The sequence below is a fragment of the Nerophis lumbriciformis genome, linkage group LG09 (genome assembly GCF_033978685.3).
Source record: "Nerophis lumbriciformis linkage group LG09, RoL_Nlum_v2.1, whole genome shotgun sequence".
NCBI lineage: Eukaryota > Metazoa > Chordata > Actinopteri > Syngnathiformes > Syngnathidae > Nerophis > Nerophis lumbriciformis.
In genome coordinates, this window is record NC_084556.2 from 27,758,530 (window position 1) to 27,773,393 (window position 14,864).

Genomic DNA, 14,864 nt, shown 5'->3' on the forward strand with positions numbered 1-14,864 from the left:
ACAGACAAATACCACCATATACTTACAACGCAGTAATGCAGATAAAAAAGCAAATGTATGCACATTATCTGGAGACCTTGACAGGATGTTTACATTGTTTGTCATACATATTTTAAATGGCATGGATTTGTCATGCCCCCCCCCCGACCCCCTTCATGTGAGCAAGGCCACTATAGAGGCCAGCCTCCACAAATGCTGCATACGCCCCTGCAGAGGATTCAGTGCTGCTGCTGCGTGTGTGTGTGTTCGTGTGTGTGTGTGTGTGTGTGTGTGTGTGTGTGTGTGTATGCTGCTTGGTTGCTGCAGCTCCCACGCGTGGAAGCAAGAATGACACCAGCGCTTCCTCGCATCCAGACAGCCTGAGCATTAGGACACATTTGCCTCATCGCTATTTTTAAAAGCCTGCACCATGGCTCCTCTGAAGGCTCCTCCACAGACCCAATTGCTCCTCGCAGTTTTTACGTTCAGTGCACTGTGGGGGTTTGTGCTTGCCATCACCCGCTACTCCATTCCGGAGGAGATGGAAGAAGGTTCCTTTGTTGCAAACCTGGCCACCGATTTGGGTCTGGATGTGCGCAGCATGGTGGAACGGCAAGCAAAGCTGGATGTCATTCACAGCAAGAATTACCTCGACATCAACAAAGAAACCGGGGATCTGATCATCCGCGAGAAGATCGACCGGGAAAGCATCTGCATGACAAAAACAACCTCATGCTTTCTGAAAATGGATGTCATACTAGAAAACCCCATTCGTATTTTCAACATCGAACTGGAGATCATGGACATCAATGACAACGCTCCAGTGTTTCGGAGGAAGACCATTTATTTGGATGTTTCCGAGGCAACCCTTCCCGGTGAGAGATTCTCATTAACAAATGCTGTCGATGCAGATGTTGGAGCTAATTCAATCAAGACTTACTATTTAAGCAAGAGCAAATACTTTAGCATTGACATTCAAACTGGCAGTGACGGCTCCAAATATGTCGATTTGGTTCTGAATGGCAATTTGGACCGGGAGGCAGGTGAAGTGCATGATCTAATTTTAACCGCTGTGGATGGAGGGGTTCCTCCCCGCTCGGGTACAGCCAGTATCATTATTAATGTGCTGGATATCAATGACAACGCCCCCTTGTTCAGTCAACCCGTATTTGAAGTCAATGTTTCAGAAAACACTGTTGCAGGGACTGTGGTTATGACCTTAAATGCAACAGATTTAGATGAAGGCACAAACGCCCAGTTGTTGTATTCATACACGCTATACACTTCTGAGAAGACACAGGAACTCTTCTCACTTGACCCAAATTCCGGCGAGATCAAAGTAAAGGGCGTGATCGATTTTGAAGAGAGTCAGAATTTTGAGATGCACATCCAAGCCCAGGACAGAGGGGCGACCCAGCTGTCAGGGCAGTGTAAGGTGATGGTGTCCATCACGGATTTGAACGACAACTATCCTGAGCTGACCATCAAGTCTCTAAAAAGCGCCGTGACGGAGAATGCCGCTGTGGGGACGCTAATCGCGGTGGTAAGCGTCCAGGACAGGGACTCCGGCCGCAACGGGCAAGTGGAGCTCACTTTAAGTCAGCAGGAAATCCTCCCCTTCACCCTGAATCAATCCTCAGAGGGTTACTTTGAGCTTCTGATTTCAAAGCCACTGGATAGGGAGATACAGAGCAAATATGAAATAACACTGAGAGTGTCGGATAAAGGGTCGCCGCCACTGACTGAAAGCGAGACCTTCACTTTAGAGATCCATGATATCAATGACAATGCACCCACATTCCCTCAGTCCTTCTACACCATCCACGTCATGGAGAATAATCTGCCAGGGGCCCTGCTGACATCTCTGAGCGCGTTTGACCCGGATCTGAATGAGAACCAGTACTTGGTGTATTTCATAATGGAGAAGGAGATAGTGAACACATCCGTGTCAATGCTGTTCTCCATCAATCCAGAGAATGGAGACCTTTATGCGTTGAAGACATTTGACTATGAAAGAGAGCGGGAATATCTTTTCCATATTGAGGCCAGGGACTCAGGTGTTCCTCCATTGAGCAGTAATGTGACGGTTCACATCATCATTCTGGACCAAAATGACAACACCCCTGTCATAGTGTCGCCATGGCGGGCACAGGGGTCTGTTGTCGAAGAGGTTATACCAAGGTCTACAGATAAGGGACATTTAGTGGCAAAAGTGATTGCCATCGATGCAGACTCCGAGCAAAACGCCAGGGTCACATATCAGCTCTTGCAAATCACTGACACAAGCCTCTTCAGTCTCGATCAATACAACGGCGAGATTCGGACAACAAGAATGTTCAGCTACAGAGACCCCCGGCAACAGCGTCTTGTCATCGTCGCGAAAGACAACGGCGACCCTGCTCTATCAGCCACGGTCACCATTAAAATATCCACAGTGGAAAATGCAATGGCCTTTTCAGAGACGACAGAGTTGCCACTAGAGTATGACGTCTTCACGGACCTGAACTTGTATTTAGTCATCGGTTTAGGGGCTGTCTCCTTCTTGCTGCTTATCACCATCTTAGTTATTATTGTGCTCAAGTGTCAAAAACCAAAGCCGAAGGCCATCAAGATACCTCCAGTTAATAGGAACAGCGTGATCAGCAGGAATAGTGTGATCAGCCAGAGGAGCTCCACAATTGCTGACTCCACCTTGATCTCCAGCGATGCCTACTGGTACAGTCTGTTCCTCGCAGAGACCAGGAAAGGCAAAGTCGTCGTAAGACAGCCCATAATACCCAAAGGAGCTGGCTACTTTGTGTCCAGTATACCCAGGAGCATAGGGCCAAGTGAGACCACAGAGTCCAGAGCATCCACACTGGAGGTACGTACCTATGAGATGCAACCTATAGCATTATGCTAGTGTCATTTTTAGTTCAAACTACAAAACGAACATTATTAAAAACACAATTTTTTCCAGTAGTAAGTTTTGTGGAGCATGAAATGTACACCATGTACTGACAAGGCGTGTTTAGAAACTTTTTGAATTATAGTAAGCAAGCCATTAATAGTAATTTGTTAAAATCAAACATGTTTCTACGTTTGTAAATAACATATCAATGTATGTTGTAGGGTTGTTCGGTATACCGGTACTAATGAAGTACCACGATACTAATTGATTGAAATCGGTACTATACTGCCTTTAAAAAGTACCAGTACCGTTCTTTTATCTGAATGCCGCTGTGTGGCGGTGACTACAGAGCCGAGGCGCATAATGTTGAGTGTGTCAAAACGCACACACAAAGTGCATACAAGCAATAACATCTTGGAGAGGAGGAATGGCAAAAAACAACAATTCTACTGGTTACTAAAGTGTGCGTGAAACGCAATATAGAGATATTTGGGCTTCAAAACTAACGGTAAAGGTGACACTTTAAACACGGAAGCGCTGCGCTTCAAGTGTTGCTTTAAAACACGCCTCGCCAAATGTGGCGATTAGTATTACCACCTTTGCTTCAAACTTAGGTAAACATTTAAATAATAAGCATTCAGATCTGCACAAGGAGTTATAAAGAGTGACAGGTAATAGTTCAGTTGTTGCACCTGTCCTGTTGTTCGGCTCCGGTGCAGACCGTAGTAGAGGAGCACAGGGGAGACTTAAACCCGCAATGGGTCTGCTAAGATCCACTTTTCGGTCAGAATTTGAGGTCGTCCATTTGTGACAATCTGGTTGCTTTATTATTAGTTTTCCATACACAACCGGACCCATTCATCACTTTGCGCACGCTTCTCTCTCTCTGTACTCGCCCACTCACTCACTGACGTCACTCAGCCAACATGTTGACATTCTCGCAAACACACATACTGTATGCTCATAAGACACATAACATGTAGGCGGCATGGCGTAGTGGGTAGAGCAACCGTGCCAGAAACCTGAGGGTTGCAGGTTCGCTCCCCGCCTCTTACCATCCACTTCACCCTTTGCCCCGGTGCCACTCACACCGGTGAATTGAATGATGAATGATAGGTGGTGGTCGTAGGGGCCGTTGGCGCAAATTGCAGCCACGCTTCCGTCAGTCTACCCCAGGGCAGCTGTGGCTATGAAAGTAGCTTACCACCACCAGGTGTGAATGATTGATGGGTTCTACATGTAAAGCGACTTTGGGTACTTAGAAAAGCGCTATATAAATCCCAGTTATTATTATTATTATTATTATTATTATTATTATGTACTGTAAATAAGTAGACGCGCACACAGCTGCTTGGCTTGATGCCAAATATTAGAGGACCGCCCATCTAACGTCAACGAGTGCAATTAAAATGACTGAATTTGGTAACAAATTGCTACAATTTGTGTTGCATCTTGAACAGATGTGTGTTTTACCTGCTACATGGCTTATCTGGGTACATTTATCCATAGTTTTGCTTTTAGTACTTACTAATAATTGCATTGTTCTTAAAGCACATACCAGGATTGGCAACCATAAATCAGGAAGCATTTAATTTAATGTAAATAAAGCTTTTTTATTATATTCTAATATAATCTTTGATTATGGCAGACTATATGTAATAAGAAAAATTGTAAATTGTTCTTTGAGTGCAATAAGAAAAACACAATGTGTTTAATTTATATTTTAACCTTCTAAAAATTTTCTTTAAGTGCAATAGGAAACAAATGTTTATTGTATTGTAAGATTTTCTGTTAACATAAAGCCAAAATTGACACTTTTTTGTAGTTCCTTTTATTTGGAAAAGTATCAAAGTATCGAAAAGTATTGATATACATTTTGATACCGGTACCGGTACCAAATTATTGGTATCGGAACAACCCTAGTATGTTGTATAATAACTTTCATAGCAAGGGTTGGTAGCCAAATGCAACAACAACAAAAAAAATCTTGTAAATGGTATCCCAATGTTTTTTTGGAGCGTAAAATTTAATTTCTCCCCCAAGTCCCAAAATGTTTGGTGTTAGATTAGGGGTGTCAAAAATAACAAGTTAACTGTTATTAATTACAAACAAATAATGCATTATTCATGTGTAAACACAGTTTAATTGCACCATTCATTTTATATAGTCAATGATCAGGTCAATCAAAGCATACCTTAGTGCGGGGGTGTCAAACTCGTTTTTATCAAGGGTCACATCGCAATTTTTAATGCACTCACAGGGCCACGTTGAATGACATGGCGAACCACGTTTTGATGCTACGGGCCATTGTGAATGGCGTGGTAGGCCACATTAAATGATTTGGCAGACCACAATAAAGGATGTGGCAGACCACTCTAAATGACGTGGAAGACCACAGTAACAGACGTGGCAGACGACATTAAACAATTAAATGAAATCAAAGACCACATTGAATGGCGTGACGGGCCACATTTAATTATGTGGAAGACCCCATTGTGTTTGACACACACCTTAGTTCAAAAATGAGTGAGGAGACTCCCAACGGCGTGCTTGAAGGCAAATCTCACTTCAAAATACACTTGGAAACACTTTAAAAAATGACAAGTATTCAAGTCAAAATATTCCTGTATCATATTTTTTTTTTTTAACATTTGTTTATTGATTTACAGACACATTTAAATGACAGGAATTGTTTCGCTGTGTTTTTGTCCCTACAAGTAAAACACAATAAAACAATGTTAATAATTATAAAATAAGAAGAAGAAATACAGTTAGAAACCGCAGACAGATAAAACCACATACAGCTGCATTCCTGAATGACCTTAGAGAGACATAGCAACCCACAAGCACACAAAGGACTCATCAACCACCCACGTGTCTATTGTAATTCAACCAGGGTTAATTAGGAGATCCGTTTGTCTGACATATCTCAGAAAGGCACCCCACAGTTCATGAAACTTCACAGAACAACCAGTCAATGTCAGCCTAATCTTCTCCAATTTGACAAAATACAGAACATCTTTAATCCAGCGGGTGTAGCAAGGAGGCGCTGTTGCCTTCCAATTTAATAAAATGTGTCTTTTAGCCAATAAAGTAGTGAATTCCACAAGATTATTTTTGGATTTGCTAAGGGTAGATGACAGAGGTGCTACCCCAAATAGTACTCTTAGAAGATTTGGTTCAATCCTTTTGCCAGTAACCAAAGACAAAAGATGTCCGTCCATTCTCTGTTCAGGGATGGGAGGAGCTAAACATATGTATTAAATTAGCTAAAGCCCGTTGGGACCGATGACACGATACAGATATTCGGTCATACATCTTAGCTAGTCGAGCCTTGGTATAATAAGTACGATGTATCAGCTTGCATTGAATAAGGCTGTGTCTGGCACAAATAAAATACTTATGAACTTTCCTTAAAATCTCTGTCCAGCTATCCTTAGATAGGGTCACTCCTAAATCCTTCTCCCAAAGTGACTGAATTGAATTTCCAGACTCAGGACTTAAAAGAAAAACACGGTTATAAATATGTGTAATTGATCTTTTAAAGTTGGAAGCAGTGTTAGAAAACATATTTAAACTGTGTCAGTCGGTAAATCTGGAAACCTAGGGAAAGTATTACTAACAAAACTGCGGATCTGTAGATATCTAAAAAAGTGTTGATTGGAGTGAACATTTATCACAAAGCTGCTGGAAAGAGGCAAAAGTGTTGTCAATGTATACATCTTTATTGTTGTTGATCCCCAGACTTGACCATCTTTAAAAGGCACAATCGACAAGAGACGGGAGCAAAGCATGATTAGCAGTGATGGGTGCAAGACTAGAAATAATCTGTAAGCCAAAATAAAGCTTAAACTGAACCCAAATTCAGAATGAGGTTTTAACAATTGGATTTTTCGTAAAAGCGGAAGTAGATGAGTGGATGGAAGAGTGAACCAGAGCCCTAAGAGATACTGGTTTAGTTGAGTTAGCCTCCATAACCAACCATATTGAAGAATTATAATGTTGTTCCTGTATGACAGTTTGACAATAAAATTCCTTTCTGCCAAAATATTGGGGTGTTTTTTTAATATTTATTCAAATTATGCAAGCAAGTAATTTACTGTGATTAACTAATCTGATTTAAAAAAAAATGAAATTGTTTGACAGTAAAATTAAAAACTACTACCAGGGGTATAGTGCAGCTAACACTAACACAATATGCTGACAAGACAACTAACTGGTGTGTTCAGGGACTTTTGTAACTACAGTAGCCAAGCCATTAACAGTAACTTGTTAAAATGAATTACAATTAAAATTCTAAATAGCATAATATAATGTATGTTGTATAATAACTTGCATGACAAGGGTTGTGAACCAATGCATACTTTACTGTAGCCACCCTTTTTTTTTTTTTTTTGCGGACACAAAAAAGACCAAAAATACTTGGCATCGACACAAATCAAAGAGAAAAAATATATAATCTTCAATACAATATTCTCATTTGGAGAAAAAAAAACCCATTAGTAATATTACAATAATTAAACAAAACAAAACATATTGTGTGTCCCAAAAAGAGCAAGAAGAAGCAAAGCTTATAATGCGCATCCTGCCCCATCACTTACACATAATCATCTCATTGTTGATCAACAATACAATACATAATCACCTGATATTTAACAATAGTCAATATATTATTACAAGATACATATCATATATACTAGGGCTGCAATGATTAATCGATTGAAGCTTTGGTTGAGATTCCGTTACTTTGATTATCGTATTTTTTTGGACCATAAAGCGCGCTCGATATTTAGGTCTATTTTCATATAAAAGGCACACCGGATTATAAGGTGCACTAAAGGGGTCATATTATGATTTTTTTTTTTAAAACACTAATTTAAAACACTTCGTTGTGTTCTACATAAAATATGTAAAGGGTAGTTCTTCGGTCAAAATGTTGCATAAATTATGTTTTATAGACCATTTTCAAGCTGCTTTCTGACCGTCTCTTCAGGACGCGCCGTTTTGTGGGCGGGTCTTATTTATGTGGCTCCACTTTGACAGTGTCTTAACCTCAACATCTTTGTTGCACAGCTAGTTTTTAGCACTTCCATTGCAAATCTACTGACAGATATGTTATAACTATATTAGAAATGGCAACAGCGCAGGATGACTGCCCCACAATAAAAGGATAAAGAAAAAGAAAGAGCTACGGCGCGGGCTACAATTGCAGCCGCACGCAAATTTTCAGGACTTATGCAGATCCCAAATACACAACAGCAGGTGCCAATATGTAAGAAAAGTTTGTTTTCCATAATAGGTCGAAACAAAACGCCAGATAATAAGTTTCCTAATAGGTGCCATTTTGGGGTCCTCGTACACATCCCATAATGATATGCATATGTTAAAGCACAGCAAATCTGACTACCAAAGTTGTACTAAAACTTTTGACAGATTTTTGAGCGCCGTATGTAATGATCTATATACTCAATGAAGCGTGATAATTTTGGGCCAACTTGCTAACCTGCTAACAGCCTGCAGTGCACACATATCTCTTATGTGTGACTGCCATCTACTGGTCACACTTATCACTACACCATGTACCAAATAAAATTGCTACGAGGTCGGTCAGCACAACCAGAATGAATATATATATTAAGCACACCGGGTTACAAGTCGTACTGTCGATGTTTGAGAAAATTAAATGATGGTAAGTGTGTCTTATAGTTAAAAAAAATACAGTAATCGTTAAATGATAATAAAAGAATAATAACCCCTCAATACTGTAACTGTGTCACAATCTATTTTTGTCAGAAACAATGGTAGCAACCAAACAAAATAGAAAATTAAAATTATATTGGGTGACAAAACAGCCTATTGCAGGTTTATTACGCATTCATTTGTGATCCTGAACACATAAAACAGCAACAAAGAAATGGACAGGGGTGAAACCATCATCTCGGCAGGGGGTGAACATGTGATTAACAAAAAGACCTGATCACACTGTTAATTATTTGAGTATTGAAAAGAGCCCACAAGCAATCACGTTGAATAATTAGGTCAAACTAATAAACCCCCCCTGCCACACACACACACACACACACACACACACACACACACACACACACACACACACACACACACACACACATACCCATACCCACTCAGATAATGTTCCACTGTCCAATGTGTAATGTAGGTCATTTCTCCCAGATGCATATCACAGTAGTTTGTAGTGGGAGAGCGGCAGGACTTGAAAGAACGCAGACATGGTACGGTTCTCTTCAAGGACAAGATGTGCTAAATGAGCTGTATCATGCAGGGAGTCTGGTGCATCTTCAGCCTTTCTGTAGAACCTCCATGGTTCAATACAATCGCTTTTTCCAAAATAAAAATAATCCGTCGCTATCATAAAACCTTAACTCATATGGAATAAGTTATTTATCTTTAATACAACATGTAAAACAATTACCCAATTTTAACAATGAATGTGAAATGTCAACGTTCCAAAATGGACACACACAGAAATAACATTAACATGATAAAACACTGTACCTTAATTTGTTTAATAATAGGTGACGTCAAGTATGGCTACAACGAATAATCGATTAATTGTACACTGTAGAAACATATAATTTAAATAAGCTTCAATTTATATTCTGTTGCTTCGGTTAATCATTCAATGAGTGTAACTGACAAACATTTATAAAATCAGGGCCTCATAGAGTGCATTAACTTTAAATATGCGGACATAGTTTCCACACGCCCTCTGCAATAGAACACACATGAGAGTGGTGGTTTGTGTGTGTGTGTGTGTGTGTGTGTGTGTGTGTGTGTGTGTGTGTGTGTGTGTGTGTGTGTGTGTGTGTGTGTGGCGAAAAGTGGAGAGTTAAAAAAAAACAACCCAAAAAACCTCAAAACATTTAATTAATGCAAGTGAAACTTAATAATGTGGATGGTTCAGGGAGAATCGGAATGTAAGACCCGCTTCCCATCCATGCCCAATCAGAGGGTGTACCACCCACTTTCAAAAATGCATCGTCCTCTGATTTCGGATCAACATTTGCAGTACGAGTGACTGACATCACACAAGTAGCTGCAGAAAATATCTAACAAGCTAAATAGTCCATGAGAGTTGTGTTTGCTCATCTGAGTTGACGTCAGAAATTCATTTGCAGCCGGTGGCTCGTTTTTTTTATTCGCTCATTTAGAAATACAATCAAACAACAAAAACACCAGCAAAACAGGATGAATAGAGCAAAAAAAAAAAAACAGCGCAAACAGAAAAAGCCGAAATTATATGTACGTATGTATATGAGGTTGACAGGTCTGTAAATATGTACTGTATATGGAGTATCATTGTTTGTGCATTGTAAGTGTATGTTTGACATACTCACTTATTGTCCAACTTGTCTCCTTCTTCTGTTCTTAAGTACTCAAAATGAAAGGAAGTCCAATCTACAACTGGAGGTATGCTGGTTGCTATCTACATAACATAGGGCTTTCTGTTCAATCTGATTCTATTCGACATACAGATCACATGTTTGTATTTTGAACTCAAATTTTCAGTTATAATTCATCAATTAACTTAAATCCTATGATTGATGTTTCCCTGGATGAATCGTAGCCCCGCATTTGTCCACATTGGGCCTCACTCACTCATCACTGAACACCCGCTTCGATGCCATTTTAAAATGCTGTATTTAAATTGGCTCGGGTCTCAAGTGTGGAAACCTATCAGCTTACTGAGAGCGGGGATTAGAATGAAATTGGCTGCTGGTCAGAGTCGTGTTGTGCACATCTGGCCGGCTTGGCCAAACTTCAGGACAAATAGATGGCCAAAATGTATATTATGATGCTTGCCTGTGCATGCTTTATCAACACGTATGATGACTTTATTTTGCTGTTTTTGATTGGATTGATCAACATTATTTGCATATTACCCCTAATTTGATTTTTTTCCCCCACCATAACGGTGGCAGTAACCAGTCACGATCCACTGTTGCATGAGTGAGGACTTTCTGTAATCTTCAATATGCTCGTGTCAATCCTAATTCCATGTTCTGTTTCTCAGCAGGCAACCAGAAGAAAACTGCCGTGATGTAATCATCTCTTCCTGGAACTCTTGGGCTCTTATACAAAATGTTCCTTCAGTCCCTCCAAGCCAACTCTTCTGTCCTCAAACTATCCAAATATCAGCCATTAATCATCACAGATCCTATCTTTCCGGCATGAATCTGCATGATTCTAAAACATACTTGATTTGGACAAAGAGGTGGAATTTTGAATATTATGGAGATGTAGCCCCATGCATTTTCCCTTTTTTTTTGCAGGTTCTCTTTATTTAAGCTGAAACATTTATTAGTGCTAAATACAAAACATGCCTAATCAATATGAGTCAGGGTCAACCTAATTCTTCAGTACAACTGAATTGTAGCTGATCATCTCAATCATCCAGGTTTCAAATACTTTTGTTTAATTTTTTTTTCTGGCAATTTGATATCTCATATTGTACTCCTCTGTCACAAATGTGTAAAAATGCAAGAAAATACAATGAAAGAACATTTTTATACAATGTTTTGTAGGAGGAGCTTGTTGTGATGGCGGGGGGCTTTGTGTGTCTGTAATATACTTGTATTTTGAATACTTCAAAAATATCAAGTGTTTGGCATATGTGCTGTTAAAAATAACTTTTGGGGACAGAACCTCCATGGCGTTGGTAATGATTTATTCCTGAGGTACTTGGAATGAGTGATGAGGGTGCTCTAACAGAATGTTGGATGAGAGGAACGATGATATTACGGACTGCAATGAGGTCAAAGTGGATTCAAAAACCATAGCACCACTTAAAAAAATGTTACATAAAACGCAGTCCATCTTTTTCCTATCGATCAAATAAGCTGGCAATAAAAATATTTTACTGATACATCTATCAATTTATGTCAACAAGAGTTTTCAAATGTATTAATCTTGGTCATGAATGAATGAAAGTCAAGGCGAGGTAGATTAATTTTCCACACTCTTTTTATAGGTATTCTGTCTTAAATTTTAATGCTGCTTCCGTGAGCTTCTTCAAGGGCATTTTGTGTTGCATATGTGTAGTATGGTGGATTTGATGTTTTGGTATACTGTAGTTTTAAAAAAAGAAACAATACTTTTCTCTTACTTTTTGACCTCTGAGGTGGCAAGGCTTTTGACAGTTCTCCGAAACAAGGGGCTGATTAAAGCAAATCATTTGGGTGCTAAATGATCAACTCTAATAACTTGAAGTATTTTATCAAGAGAACATAGGTACGAAGATAAAAAAAAAAAAAACTGTAAAATATGCACAAACGGTTAAGAGCATTCTCCAAAGCAACGTAATCAAGAGACTGTCAGCAAAACCTGTTTTACTACTTTTGCTTGGTATTTATGTGACACTTCTACATGTTTATAGTATTGGTCGGTAAGACTACTGATGTTGGGAGGGATCTTTTACTTTGCATTTGTGCGTTCAATTTCTAAACCAGTCAATTTCTAAAGTGCACATCATTGCACATCCGATAAGCTCTTTGCGTGCCTTCTGCATTGTAAAAAGATATGTATGTGACTTTTAAAGAATGAACTTATGGCATTTTGAGCTGTATTGTACATCAACGTCCTCAGACAAGAATTTAGTAGGAAATCCAATGAAATGTTAGACATTGTATTTCATCATTGTGCAGCAAGCACATGCCAATACTGTGAACATTTACCAAAAAAAAAAAATAATGTAATTATTATATTTTAGTATGGTTTTGGACATTTTGAATAACAATTCATAATGACAAGTACATTCGTGCTTCAACTGACAAGCTTAATTGGTTGTGTGACAGACCTCTCCTGTTGTTTTTCTAAGCTGAGGTCTTTATCATTATGAATGGCATGCATTCAAATAAAGAATGACTGATTGCTACTTTTGTTTATATACAGTAGTACCTCAACTTACAACTTAAATTGGTTCTGTGACGGAGCCTTTAACTCAAAACACTTCAATTTCCAATCCTCTCCCATTGAAATGAATAGACATCAATCTAATTGGTGCTAAAACAGCCCAATTCTAACATGGAGTGTATACCAGCTGCACTCAAGCAGAAGGCGGGGTACACCTCCATGCCTTTTTAAAAAGAAAAAGAAAACTTTGAGATAAGAAATACTGTATAACAAATAATACAATTGAATGTACTTCTAACAACTACAGTACTTTTATAAAGTAATGTAATAATAAAATACAGCATTTCTCTTGGAGACTGGACTTTTACTGCATCTCCTTCCAGCTGCTTCCCCGTCAAACACACTATCAGCAGCTTTTCCATATTTTAATGTATACATGTCCAATGTTTGGATATTATTTTAACATTCTTTGCTGGCGTTAGACTCATTCTGTTTCAGTATGGCGCAGACTAGCAGTGATATGCTAGAATGGGTTTGCCAAGATCTTCTCATGACGATTTCTTTATTTAATTCATGGAACATCATCCGCTTCTTCTTCTCACCACTGTCCTTCACATTCACTTTCTTCCTTTCCATGATTGGAAAACCAAAATGTGTCTATCTCTAGCGGTAAGATAATGCTGGTGAAACAGATGTTTTGGGCGGATCTTACTGGGTTCACTGTGACATTTGCAGCACTAACTAGTGGCGTAGATGCTTGTAACTCAAATTTTTGCTTACAACTTAAAGCAATACAATTAGCCGAGCAACAGCTCTTATCTCAAAACACTCTTAAGTTGAAGTACCACTGTATTTTATTAATCACTTCTTCTGTTATACTTGTTTTTTTCCTAAAAATATGTTTTTTTGCTGAAAAAGTGGTTGATACTCAGCGTTGTGGTCGCAGTGATCCTACTTCGAATCATGGTCGGGCACCAAGTGTTGTAAACTACCCGGGTCTTCTTGGTTGAAAAGCCAAGGATCGAGTCAACAAAATATTGATTTATTTAAATCATGCGTCAAAATAAATTCAGAATAAGGGTCAAATCGTACAAAAAAACTAAGTTGGGGCACTCTTAAGCTGAGGTACCAATGTATTTTGCATTGTGCATAATCCTACTAAATTCTTGTGGGAACCGGCGCCAGAAAATGATGGTTATCCTATGACGAACTACTACAACGTATACTCAAACAACACAGACGTTGAAAGATAATGACTCAGCATTTTGTTTTCCAAAACCAGTAGATGCATTTAGTGTACATGGAACCACTTTTTACCTTGTGTTTTTTTATGAAGTAGACTTTTTGATATCTTCTGTAACTTCACTGTGATCAAATGGCACAGGGGGTGCTCGTTCTTGCTTAGTGTCATCATCACCTCGTGTCAATTTTTTTCCACCATCAGATTGTACAGTATGCTTGAGGATGACGTCACATGCGGTCCACTCCCATCCCATTTACAGTAGTAGATCAAAGACCGAATGGGAGAGAATGGCTTTGCTTTCTTTTCAAGTCCAGTTAATTGTCCAATTTTGATGTCGCTTATTTGGCTTTAATGTTCTGCTTGATCATAATAGTTTGAATAAAGATTTTTAAAATCGGTCTCTTTGCTGTGTCTCTCTGATGGAACACAAAGAACAATACAAAGTTATCACAAGTCAAAGACGTGCTCTCTCTGCCTGAACTTCCTTCTCACACACAATATTCTGACCCAGTTTCCCTTTGTGTTCATTCTTAGAAACCAAATGAGGGAGTTGTGCTTCCACTACAACATGCGGAAGCACACAATCGTGAGCTTGGCTGGTACTAGCAGAGGTCTCTAGAGCAGTGGTTCTTAATCTTGTTGGAGGTACCGAACCCCACCAGTTTCATATGCGCATTCACCGAACCCTTCTTTAATGAAAAATAAAATGTTTTTTTTTTCAAATTCAAGACAAAGTTATATGTTTTTGGTAACACTGTAGTATGGGGAACATATTCTAAGTAACAAAGACTTAATTTAGAGTTATTTGGTTAGGGTTAGAGGGTTAGGGCTAGGGTTAGAGTGTTAGGGTTATAATGAGGC

The 14,864-nt window shown here is 39.1% G+C and overlaps 2 protein-coding genes across 2 annotated transcripts; both read left to right on the forward strand.

Moving 5' to 3' along the window:
• Positions 1-314: 314 nt before the first annotated feature.
• On the forward strand, positions 315-14,630 carry LOC140679031 (protocadherin beta-2-like). The gene is made up of 2 exons (XM_072913821.1): positions 315-854; positions 14,538-14,630. The coding sequence occupies exons 1-2, from the start codon at positions 410-412 to the stop codon at positions 14,546-14,548; spliced, it is 456 nt and encodes a 151-aa protein (XP_072769922.1). The 5' UTR covers positions 315-409; the 3' UTR covers positions 14,549-14,630.
• Positions 862-14,401, forward strand: LOC133607446 (protocadherin alpha-C2-like). Its single transcript, XM_061962066.2, has 2 exons — positions 862-2,842; positions 10,923-14,401. The coding sequence occupies exons 1-2, from the start codon at positions 1,193-1,195 to the stop codon at positions 10,947-10,949; spliced, it is 1,677 nt and encodes a 558-aa protein (XP_061818050.2). The 5' UTR covers positions 862-1,192; the 3' UTR covers positions 10,950-14,401.
• Positions 14,631-14,864: the final 234 nt, after the last annotated feature.